This window comes from Chlamydotis macqueenii, chromosome 20 (assembly GCF_036417535.1).
Source record: "Chlamydotis macqueenii isolate bChlMac1 chromosome 20, bChlMac1.mat, whole genome shotgun sequence".
In the NCBI taxonomy this organism is placed as follows: Eukaryota; Metazoa; Chordata; class Aves; order Otidiformes; family Otididae; genus Chlamydotis; species Chlamydotis macqueenii.
The window spans coordinates 6,778,955-6,791,048 of record NC_141575.1 but is presented as its reverse complement, the minus strand read 5'-3'; the positions used below and the strand labels follow the sequence as shown (position 1 = coordinate 6,791,048).

At 50.4% G+C, this 12,094-nt stretch overlaps 3 protein-coding genes across 3 annotated transcripts in view; 1 reads left to right on the top strand and 2 right to left on the bottom strand.

Annotated features, from left to right (window-relative positions):
- DYNC2I2 (dynein 2 intermediate chain 2) overlaps positions 1 to 12,094 on the bottom strand; it is a 122,976-nt gene that overhangs the window by 17,566 nt on the left and 93,316 nt on the right. The gene's annotated exons all lie outside the window — the stretch shown is intronic.
- BBLN (bublin coiled coil protein) lies at positions 346 to 3,843 on the bottom strand. The gene is made up of 2 exons (XM_086764160.1): positions 3,679 to 3,843; positions 346 to 637 (listed from the first exon to the last, which is right to left on the bottom strand). Exons 1-2 carry the CDS (start codon positions 3,770 to 3,772, stop codon positions 444 to 446), a joined length of 288 nt encoding a protein of 95 aa, XP_086620286.1. The 5' UTR covers positions 3,773 to 3,843; the 3' UTR covers positions 346 to 443.
- Positions 5,145 to 10,721, top strand: PTGES2 (prostaglandin E synthase 2). The gene is made up of 7 exons (XM_086764135.1): positions 5,145 to 5,364; positions 6,332 to 6,526; positions 7,195 to 7,250; positions 7,874 to 8,026; positions 8,590 to 8,790; positions 9,091 to 9,208; positions 9,940 to 10,721. The coding sequence occupies exons 1-7, from the start codon at positions 5,146 to 5,148 to the stop codon at positions 10,066 to 10,068; spliced, it is 1,071 nt and encodes a 356-aa protein (XP_086620261.1). The 5' UTR covers position 5,145; the 3' UTR covers positions 10,069 to 10,721.

Below are 12,094 nucleotides of genomic sequence, written 5' to 3'. Positions count from 1 at the left end.
AGTCTGTCGCCAGAGTTACACTTAGGGGCAAGCCTGGAGTCAGGACAGCTCCTGCCTACTGTGCTTTCTGAGGGAAGAGGCTAGAGCCGTAACACTCCTTGCTTGAGTTTAACAGTATAAAAGAGCAGAGGTCATTTTTTCTCTTTGTGAAGAGGGCCTGCTTGCAAACAACCTGCATGGCATCCTACAACCAGCTCTAACCAAGTGTCAGTGCCAGGCTCGTGCTGGGGAACAAAAAGAACCAACTCCCCCACGTCTACCTGTGTGCTTCGGCACCCATCGCACAGCTAAAGAAAAACAGAACATGGAGGTGAACGGCAGGACACAACCACAGGAAGGAACAAGTAACAGGCACGAGGTACCTCTTCTATTCAAGTGTTACGTTAAACTAGTGATCGGGAAACGTCCCCTTAGCAATACCAACTGAGTTTGTGGCCAGCACGCTAGACAGGAGGCTGTGATCCCTGCACATCAGCTTCCATGTTCTGCTGCTCGCTCTGCTGCTGGAACTCCAGGCGGGTCTGGCGGTTGGACTCCAGCAGTTCTTTCAAGCAGGCGTGTAGATAATCATTCTTCTCCTCCAGGTGATCCAAGCAGGAGTTGATCTGGTCCAGCATGGAGTTTATTGCTGCATATTCTAAAAGGAAGGGAAATGAGAGACTGAACAGCGTAAGTATAATGTCACTGCAGTCAGTGAAGGCAGTGACAGCTCTTGCAAAACGTGCCCACGGCATTTTGGCTGTGCCTTATCCGCAACTGGATGCGTGAAGTAAAATGCAACTGAATCCTGCATGTGTTGTGTTCATCGATCAAGCAAGACCAAGGGGAAGCTGGAGGACTGCTAACAAGATCTAAGGCAAGGTACCTGTGGGCAGCCCAAGCCCGTTCTGCGCATACCTGACAGCCTTTGCTCTCATACATAAATAGGCCGAGCGCTAGTGCGCGGCGATCCACGTTGCAGCAGTACCAAATAAACCCCAAGGACAAGTTAGCCTTTTTAGCTGCCTCAGGGATCGTCTTTCCTGATACGGGTGCAGCCGTTGTGGCAGCGTGCCGAAGTGTTTACTGCATTCTTTGAATTATTTGTGTAAGGTTCCCAGGCTGGGATGTGCTTCACAAGGGCCTGGCTGGGGTCAGACTGCCAAAACTGCGCGGCCATTGCTGTGGCAGGAGCAGGGATGAGCCCAAAGGTGCTGGTAGCGGCACTGTTATTTCCAAAGGGAGGTTAAGTGTGGGGCACCGAGTTCAACCACAGGATTTTCATGTGCCATTAAGACTTTGGGTACTTGAGATTAAAGCCAAACTCATTCAGGATGAGCCTGACAGTTACCTAGGTATGATTTCTTATTTGCAGCATTTGTTTTGAGTGCAGAAGTGTTAGCCTCAGTACAGTGGCATTTCACAGTGATGTGTATTAGCACTGTTAATCAGACGAAGATAGCTGTGCTGCTGCGATTAAACACTTGCTTTTGGATTGCTCCAAGCAATGTTCACACAGTCCCAAAGAATAACAAAAAAAACCCTCAAACCCTGAAAAAACAGACAAGATAAACCTCTACTGACAAGTTACTCAGGAACTGGAAGCTTGGCATCAGCTGAAACCCCAGGGTGGGGTTACAGGAAACCCCAGGCAGAGCCGGTCCCATGTTCATGCCCTGAGTGCAGGGAGGCAGGCATCCAGCTGTGACCTGTGGGCTAACGTTTGTGACTTTTGTGGGCTGCAGGACAGGGAAAGATGCCTGTGTGGGTGGCACAAGCCCACACCTCACCGGCTGGGGCTGGCTTGTCTCCACCGGGCTCCTCCAAGCAGCTGTGGGAACATCGAAGCCAAGCGTGACACACGCAGTGCCTGGCTGGAGCGCTGCTCTGAGCTAACAGAGAAAGCGAGGAGGATGAGAGTTGAGCCGTGCTGAAATTCACAAGCCCAACTTTGCTCCTCTCGGCTGCTCCCTTGACACTTCCTTAGGCAGCTTTAAAAGAACTGTGAGTATTTAAATATTGCAGTCATTTGCATTATTAATAGTTAAGGAGAAGCTTCATTATATAAAAAAAAATTGTCTTCCTTTTCTTATACTATTTTGGAGCGATTCACATCAGTGTTGCAGCCTTTAATTCTTTGGAGAATTGCACACATAGCACTTAAGCTTGTTTCTAGAAGTTTAGCCTTGCAGGTATATGCAGAGGTGGCATTATCAGCAAGAGCACTGCTGATGTCCTTGCATTTAAAAATCAAATCCCACAAACACATTCTTTCCACAAAGGCAGTGGAAAGAATTTTGCAGTATTTTGCAAACCTTGTTTCAAGGTATGGCATACGTGAACATCCGTGAGTTAGAGCTCTTTACTTCAACCTAGTACCTGATGGACCACGTTCCAATTAAAGGGTGAGCAGCTCCCAAGCAGATGCGGTAACTACTGACAAGTAACGTTATTCATCAATGACGAGAAGTCTGTAATCACACCAGGAGCTTAATTGTTCTCAGTGCCCAGTGCTCAAGCAAAAGCTATGTAAATTGTGCAGCTTTGGGAAGTGAAAAAAAAAAATACCCATTTTAAAATCAGCTGTAAAAACATTTGATTGTCTTCTGTTGGTTGCAAGCTTGGTGTGTTTTTGTGGAAACATAACCGCATCCCCTAACGAAAATGCTGACGAGGAATATGGCAATCGTGTTGGTTACTCCTCTGCATTCTTACGACAACAGCTGACAAAAATAAGGTTTCCTGTTTGAGATCAAGGAAGTGATCCACAGCTTCAGCTCCACACGACCAGGAAATAGTTAGAGACCTTTTATGACCAGCTACTGCACACAAAGTCCCAGTTAATTACAGGCGGAACAACTTAACGCAGAGACTTGATGTAGATCAGATTTAGTGAATTTCTCTGTCACATCCGCTGTTTCTCTTAGCCCTTCAAAAAGTTTGAAACACAAATTACTGCGATGATGCAAACCAGTGAACACTCTTGGGGTGTTTTAGGCCAGAAGTGATCCTCCTGTCACTGCAGGTGGGTCACAGCCACCGCTACGGGAGTCACCTGTGCAGGTCACATCTGGAAATTGAGCGGTCTTTTGGGAAGCTGCGTAACCCAGCTCTGCGCGTTTTCAAGAGAAGAGCAGCGATGTGCTTACTCTTTGAAGGATTTCCAGTTTTAAGAACGGCCTGTACGTACGCATTACAGCTCCGATGTTGCCTCACTTTCTCCATCAGCTTTTTCTAACCGGCTTGGACAGCATCAGAAATGTCATGCCTAGGCACTGTAAAAATGCCCCAAAATGAAATTTGCCCAGCTAAATGCATTAAATTCACTTTTTCCACCCATGACTACTTCTCCTGGATCTGCCCACGTAATCTGTCCTCAGGTTTCAAAATCCAAATGTCCTCTTTCTCCTTGGTCATCCGCACCCTGTCCACCAGCAAAAGCACAGAATCGTCTTTTCACAGGAGAAAAAAAAAACCAAACAAAAAACCCCAACCCCAAGGCAGCTTCGTGGCCCATGGCTGGGCGGGAATCACCTCCGCCCTGCTCGGCTTCAAAACATCTGGGAACACCTGGCCGTTGTCACCTGCGGCCCGCGGAGCCAGGCCAGCGCACCGAGCCCCACCGGGGCCGCCGGTTCGGGGGTGACGGCCCGGCACCGGCCCTGCCCCGGGCTCCCCCCCCCCCCCCCCTCCACGCACCTTCCTCCCCGAAGTTGTCCTCGTCGTCGTCGTTGTCGTCGTTGCCGCCGGCGCCGCCCACCGGCACGTGGGGCTCCCCGTTCGGCCCCGACATCCCCGCCGCCCCCCGCGACACCGCGCGTCGGAACCGACCGGACGGCGCGTCGGTGCGCCCGCAGAGCCGCCGGCCAATGGGAGAGCTCGGCGCCGAGCGCGTCACTCAGGGCCGGGCGGCCGGCGGAGGGGGTAAAGCCTGTGGTTAGCGCGCGGGCCGCGGGGGCGGGCGTTGCGCGGGCGGGAGCGGCGAGCAGCGGTCGCCTGCAGCAGGGCGGCCCCAGAGGGCAGCGCGCAGGGTGGGCGCCGCTCTGCGCCCCCCGATTCCTGGGTGTTTTCCCCAAACGCCTTCCCCAAGCGACGCTATCTCCTTGTCCCGCAGTGTCCTCAGCCCCTCAAGGCCCCCCTGTCCCGTGGGCTGTCCCAGCCGCAGCACTCACGGGCACAAGGGAGTGCGTTTGGGCACGAAGTGAAGCTGTGAGGGGCTGCCGTGGCCACCCAGCGCTTCTCCCCCAAGATGACTTAGGATCAATACGAATAGGCTTGCACCTCTGCCCGTGAGGAGCCCCCGGGCCGTCTGCAGGTGCTGAGGCCGCAGCAGCGAGGCCTTTGCTGCTGAATTCCAAAATGCAGCCGGGTCACCACCTTGCAGCTTGAGCCACGCTCAGGTCACCTTCAAACCTCTCCCCTGAAGGAGCGAGCGCAGTTCACTTTGCTCTTCCTTGTCTTTGGCCCAGTATCCGTCCTACCTCACGCACCCTCCAGAGGTTTTTACGCTGTGTGGGTTTTTTTTCATCCCTGGGAGAAATGTTACCGGGATGAAAATAACTTCCAATTAGAGCATTAATTCCAGCAGCGCTCCTGAGATAAACCCAGTTTGAGGACTTCGTTATTAAGTGGGTATTTGGGGCAAAGAACAAAGAAAAGGTTATGTCCTCGTTTAACATCGCAGCCAGCTCCTCTCCGTTCTGGGGTAACTGAACTGCTGAGTTGGGCCCATATCGTGCCCAGAGTGGGGGAACTGAACATTAGTGTAACTAATGGACATAACCACGCTTTAATGAAAAAGATGACTTTCTGTGCGACGTTTGCGCTCACACCGTGGGTATGTGCAGGCCTCACTGGGCAGGATGTGCTCTCAGAGAATAGATTATTTTATTGCCACTTTACGCTTTGGTGTGTCACCAGCAAACCCGGATTTTATAATTACTGCGAGGGAGCAGGGCCACACTCGCTGTAGCTCCCTGCAGCCAGACGCCCTGGCCGCGGACGCCTCCCGTGCGCTTTCACACCCTTGTGGGCTTTTTTCCCCTCACCCCGACACCGCTGCCGCCATTTCGGGGGCGGGGGACGCGCGGCGGGGCGGGGCGGTGCGGTGCGGTGTGGTCCCTTTGCGCCCCGCCCCGCAGCGCCGGCCCGCGCCGTGCCGGGAAGATGGCGGCCGCCGGCAGGGCCTGGCGGGCAGCGCTGCTGCCGGGCTGGCGGCTGCAGGCCCCGCGCCGAGCCTACAGTGCCGCGGCTGCAGGAGGAGGAGGAGGAGGAAGGGGCGGCGGCAGCGGTCGGCTGCTGCTGGGCGCTGCCTTCGCGTTGGGTGGCGGCGCCGGCCTCTACTTGGCGGCGCGGCACCGCCTGTGGGAGCACTCGGCCGCTGAGGTAACGCGCCCGCGGGCTGCGCGCTCCTCCGCTCCCGGCCGTCCCCGTCCCCGCCTGCTTCCCCGGGCCCCCGCCCTTCCCGAGCCCTGGAGAGCCCCTGGAGACAGAGCTTCAGGGAGGGCGCGGAGCGGTTTCTTCCGCCTCTGCGGACCGAGAGGCTGCTTTTGGGTCCGGTTTCCATGAGGAAACCGCTTAAAATTGTCGAAGGGAGGCCCCGGCAGCGCTCTCCTTGGGGAGCTGTGAGGAATGTCTGTCGGAAAGCGAGAGGTGGATTCCAGGCACCCGCGGAGGGTTGTGTAACCCAGGAAATTGCAGACCAGAAGCAAAGTGAGATGGCTGCATTTGTTTTGTAATGTATGAGTAGTGGCCAGCGTGGCCTGTCAGATCCCTGAAGTACAGCAGCGCAGGGAAACATCCCTCGCGGCCTCGCTGTCTGTGCCGCCCCGCGTTCTCCCTGCCTTGCCTCGGTTGTGCACACCTTGGTTAATCCCAGGAGTCTGAATTTGGGCAGATGCCTGCCTAAAATCAGCAGCAAACTCTGCTCTCCCCATCCTGTGGCCTTCACAGTGATTGTTGGAGGCGGGGGGGGGGGGGGGGGGGGGAATTGGAAAAGCTGGTTCGGTTTTATTTAAAGATTATTAAAATATGGTGATGTTTGTCTTTAGTTTGCGAATTGTGGCTACAAGGGTAAGCTGTCTGGATTTAACTTCTCCTTTTGGCTGTGAGTAGGAGTTTCTGGCAGGTTAAATAGATGTTTAGAAAAACAAGTGTTTGGTCCCAATAGAAGGTGAATATTTGTGATACCACTTGAAGAAAGTGTCTGTTAGCCAGGATATTTTGATGATCAGATGTTGGAACTGAATGTCAATAACTATGACTTCATAACAAAAATAAGGGTGATAATAAGGGAAGATAATATTTATATTTTTAGTAGAAAATGAAAGTTTCTGGTCTGTTCCTTCCCCAGCTGCCTGCAGGGAGCCTGCAGCTCACTCTCTACCAGTATAAAACGTGTCCTTTCTGCAGCAAAGTCCGAGCTTTTCTTGATTATCATGGACTGGCCTATGAAATTGTGGAAGTGAACCCGATAATGAGGAAAGAGATCAAATTCTCTTCCTACAGAAAGGTGCCTATCCTGCTAGCCAATGCTGGAAGCCCTCTGGTAAGTCTCACTATGTTGAAAGCTGGATTTCCTCATAAGCAGTGGTTGGAGGCTTTGTCTCTGTCATGTCTCTGTGGTTTATCACATGCAGTGTAATCTTTAAATCATCTTTTATTCTCTCAAGAGCCTAAGATTTGTTTCTTGCTTCGTGGTCAGCTATGCCTTGGCCTTATTTGAGTTTTTTGTTGATCTTTCTTAAAAGGCATGTTGTTTTTTGTAATCCAGTGATTTTTTAGCTTTTTTCAGCCTTACGCAGGACATATCGTTTGTACCAGCTGTAACAGGGACTGGTTGTATCTTCTGGGAGAAGAATGAGATCTCAAGAATACTGAAGATTCAACTTTGTTGTTTTTTTTTTTTCTTTCATGTTAGTGTTGCTTTCTACCTTTGCTGCCAAGAGCCTAGATCCAAAACTCACTAGTATTGTATGTGTAACTTGCCCTCAGGTCCTCTGTTGTCAGAATGAAAGACAAATTTGAAGTGATAGGCTGAAACAATCACAGAAGAGATCTCAATGTAGGGCTGTCTTTAGTTTTGGAAGTGTGTGGGAGGAAGAGGGACTGTAGAACTAACCTGGAGCATCAGCATGCAGGGGAAAAGATTTTGAAGAATTTCCTTTTGACTTTCACCAGCTTCTTTTAAAAGTTTGTTTTAATTCTGTTTTTCAGCAATTGAATGACTCTTCAGTGATCATCAGTGCAATAAAGACCTATCTCATTTCCAAGTAAGAAAACGGGATGATGGGAGAAGCGTTGAATGTCAATGGCCCTAGCAAACTAGAGACTGAGAAGACTCTGAGTCGCTCATAAGTAGCTTGCTGACCTTGATCTCTAAAGCTCTGGGCGTTTGGCCTGACAGACCTGACCCTGGCTGTGATGGTGTGGATGGTGCTTGTAGATGTTGTGATATCTGTGCAGTGAAGCACAGCTGTTACCTTTTGGAACTACTCTTTTTTTTTCCACCTGTGAGATTTTTCTTTGCAGAAAACCTGCTTAAACATGGACTGGTGTTAGTTCTGGAACTAAAGCTTATGTTTAGCCAGTTATAGCAACTAGAATGAAATTAAGTTACTGTACCTAGGGCCTGTCCTTTAGGTCCGTGCTACAAAGCCCTTGAGAATGGTCTGCAAAATGTCTGTTCTGACACAAAGGTGTGTACGCTAATAATAGTTATTTGCAAGTAGCTGTTCCAGTCTCTTTTCAAAACTTATTTCATATAGAATTTGGAACCTTGTGCACTTACTTTCAGAATAATACATTTTTAAAGTGTGTATCTTTCAATCTGTCCTTTGCTCTTGCTCATTTTTGTAGTAGCCATATCAGGTGTGAACTGTGTTTCTGTCCACAGGAGGAATAGCTTAGAAGAAATTGTGTCCTTTTATCCTCCTATGAAAACGATCACGGAGCAAGGCAAGGAGGTATTTGAGTATGGGAATAAATACTGGCTGATGCTGGATGAGAAGGAGACAAAGCAAGTCTATCCTGTCAAAGAAATAAGAGTGTAAGTGTTCTTAGTTTCTGGGCTCTCCAGGTAGGGTCATAGCCTCCTCCAGATGTACTCAAGGATGGTGCAGATTAAAAAAAAAAAAAAAAAAATCCCACTTGTGCTGGTAACTCCTGCCACACCCCCCTTAGTGTTTAAAACCTCAGTAGTTGGAGTGATTTTGCTGTGTTTCTCACATGATTTGAAACTGCTGTTAGACAGCCTAGTTACCACCATCGTTATCATGCTAGCCCTCAGTTGCCTCCAGTTGGCTTTTCTGTTATGTCACAGGGGAATGTTATGGAGTGCTAGTTTCCCTTTCTGCTTTAGTTCTTAAAGTGGGAGGAAAGCTAGTGCTCTATCTTAGTCTTAATTTTAGTTTGAGATTGGAGGAGCCTTGCCAAAGATAATGATCCTGAGTGCATTTCAGAGAGGTCATGAGAGCACAAGGCTGGGCAGGAGTTTTTGACGCATTCGTCCTTGGCAGAACCTCTAGCTAATGCCACTGTCATTCTGTCTGCCTTCTGTAGCCCTGCAATCTGTACCTCATTCGCTGAAAAGTCTCTTTTGAATGCTTGCAGGGAAGAAATGAAGTGGAGAAAATGGGCAGACGATTGGCTTGTTCACCTCATCTCCCCCAATGTTTACCGTACACCCAGAGAAGCCTTGGCATCTTTTGATTACATTGTCCGTGAGGGGAAGTTTGGCACCGTGGAAGGTTTCTTTGCCAAGTACCTTGGGGCTGTTGCCATGTTCTTCATTAGCAAGAGGCTGAAGAAAAGGTTGGTACTGCCAAGCACCAAGTACACGAGAGGAATAGCTCCTTAACCTCCTTAGCTGTGAACCCCAGATGCAGAACCTCAGTTCGGTTTTAAACCAAACCATTTAATTCAGTGTAACAGCTGTACTTTAACTGGTGGTACTGAACCCCTCTACTCATCTATTTAATCACTAACTGCCCCCTTCACTCTCAAATACCTTCCTGATTCCCAGGCAAAGATCAGGCCATAAGATGAGAGATGATAAAAGGTTAAAGAAAGGAAAAAAACAGTGTCTTCAAACTAGTTCTTTTCTTTATCCAGACATCACCTTCAAGATGATGTCCGAGAAGACTTGTATGAAGCGGTTAATGAGTGGGTAAAAGCTATTGGCAAACACCGACTGTTCATGGGTGGAAACCAGCCGAACCTTGCTGACTTGGTAAGGGGTTAATTCCTGTGTCTGTTGTTAGGTATAGTACAAATCATCCAGTTGCTCGTCTGTGTGAAATCATTAATACAAATACAGGCGGAGAAGGTGAGTTACGTGAGGTACATTGTCAGTGTTCTTTGTGCAGTAATACGTTACCGCATGAGTAGGACTTAGAAATATTTGTCTTACACAGGATGGTATTTGTTGTTTTCTTTCAGATAAACGTTTCCTAAGGTGGAACCTGCAGTTACCATCTGCAGGTGGATGTTACTGGTCATGGGGAAGCATGATAAGAGCAGGCTACAAGCCAGAGCGCTGCTCTGGCTCGTGAATGCTGGTGAATAAAGCCTCACTGCTGCACAGGCTTTATTACATTTGATGCTCTGGGGTTTCCTTTGCAGGCAGCAGTGCAGAGTGGAGCAGGATTAATCCCCTGCACCAGCAGTTCTCCCTGAAAGCAGGTGAAGCATTTCACACCAGAGTTTGCAGAGATGGGATTAACTTTTGCCCCATAAGTACATATAGATCCTGATCTTTCCTTAGTGTTTTGTCCTGAGAAAACATGCGTTTTCCTAACTACCTTCCAGCCGTTCAGTCTTCCTTGCTAATCAGAGTGGTGGAGTAGATGGGAGGAAAGGGAAAGCGCCTTACTGACTAGGCTGTTGAGACACTCATTGGTACCCTAAGCCATTCTCCACTGCTGACTCTTTCACTGTTCTGATCTGTATCCCCTGGCACAGGCGGTGTACGGGGTCCTGCGAGTCATGGAAGGGCTGGAAGCCTTTGACGACATGATGTTTCACACCAAGATTCAGCCTTGGTACCAGCGCATGGAAGAAGTCATTAAAAAAGCTGAAGTTGCGGTCTGATTGCAGCTGCCCTCCTGAAGTACTTGCATGGTAAAAAAACAAACAAGCAAACAGACTTCAGAAGGAATGGCATTTATGTGTTAAGAGTTGAATGGACTGGTCACACCTAATGAACTGACACGCAGGCACAGAGGCTGTCCCGGTCAGAATATCGAGTGTCAGTGAGCAGAAGGGATCCAGCTGGGTCTGCGTTTGAACGTGATATTTAGAAGGACAGGGAAAGGTAAACGGAAGGGATCTTGGACCCTGCTGGAACGGAGAAGCTCTGAACTGAAGAATGCAGTAAATAGGCTCCTTTTAGCTGAGAGCCGCTCTCAGAGCAAGTTACGGTAAAAGCAAGCTGCTCTCTGGGCTACTGAGCGTTACGGCCATATCGGGTACGGTAGGTCTGAGCAGCTTCTGCTTCAGGCTGTCTTCCACTACTCATCCACGTCATCTGAAGTGTTTTCCTGACTGAAACACTGGATACTAGTTTTTAAATGACAATTTTTCCTGCGATAGAATCCTGTAAGCCCGGTGCTGAGGGAACTGAAGGAATCCGTGGTACTGGAAAAGGCTTGGCAGATTGTGTGCTTTTACTCTTCCATGTAAACGGTTCTTTCCGTACTTGGTTCTGTACGGTCTGCAAGGATAAAGGCTTGCTTCTTTCTGTGCCCTTTGTGACATCTGTGAATTCTTACCTTACGTGTTACGCCCGGAATGCACGCCCTGCACAGAAATCACTAATGCCAAGCAGTTATTTGAAAGATTTATCTTGCATGAAATCTCTCTGGAATATCGCCGAAAATCAATTTGTTGTTATTTTGGGAAAAGAAGGAGCAGTCTGCGTGCCCAGAGGATCTCTAGATGTTTCTGCTGTGCAAGAGTACCAAAAGATTTGTTGTAGCAGCGATCGGATTAGGAGCTGTCGCTGCAGGGGATGTTGTGCAATACAAAGCCTGCTGAGCTGCGCTGGGTGGAAATGCCTGATGTTTGTCAGAGGTGAGGCAGGTCTGAACGTGAGCGATCCTCTCTGCAGCCCAAGGCTTAACATTTCCTTAATTGTCACCTCCGTAAAGTTGTGTTTCCCTAGAAGAAAGGGCAGATTTCGGGGAAGCTCATCTGAGATATTTCAGGTGCGGCTGAAGTCGGGCTGTGACACAGCTGCTTGCGCTGTGTGGGTTCTGCTGGGTGGGGGGATGTTTGTTTTTTTTCCCCTCAAATGTAAGACCAGTTAGGAACTCAGTTATGATCTGAACTAGAGGAAAGAAAAACATGTTTATGGTAAAACCAGCGGGGTAACTGGTCCCTGACTCGCTGTGTTTGTTTGTTAAAGCTGTTCTGCACTGAAACTTGTGTTCCGTGGTATCAAAAGAACAAAGTTCAAGCAGGTAATGTTTTAAAAAAAAAAAATTATATTGAACATGCACAGAGAGGAGCTTGGAGAAACACTTTGTAATAACTTAAAATACCCATCAGGGTCACCGCTCGCTGCAGGAAAAGTGTTTCACAGCCTCCTGCGCCAGCGCACGTTCGGTGAGGGTCAGAAGCACCAACAGATCTACGCGGGCCCGGCTCCTCATCCCGCTGCAGCCGCGGGGCCGCTGCGCTGTCACCCGCTCCCCGCGGTGGCGGGCGGAGGGCCGGGCCGGGCCGCGCCGCTTCACGTCACTATGGCGACGGGGCTCGTTGCGGGCTGGAGCCGCGTGACGGCGCGCCGGGTCACGTGGGGGGTTTGAATCGCCCAATGGCGGAGCGGCGGGCGGCGGCCCCGGAAGTGCGGCGGAGCCTCCCGGTGCGGCCGCCCGCTTCGCTCCGGCTGCGGGGTCTCCGTGGCAGCGCCTCCCCGCCGCCGCCGAAGCCCTCCCGAGGCGGCAGCGGACCCCCGCGGGGCCCTTCACGGTGAGGGGGCCTGGCCGGGGAGGGCGGGGGTCCCCTCGCCCTGTGGCCGCGGGGATGTCGGCGCGCCCGGCGGTCTTTCCTTCGGCGCCTTCCCCGCCGTGACCGGAGTGGGAAGCGCCTCCTGCCTTGGGGTGATCTTCCCGCC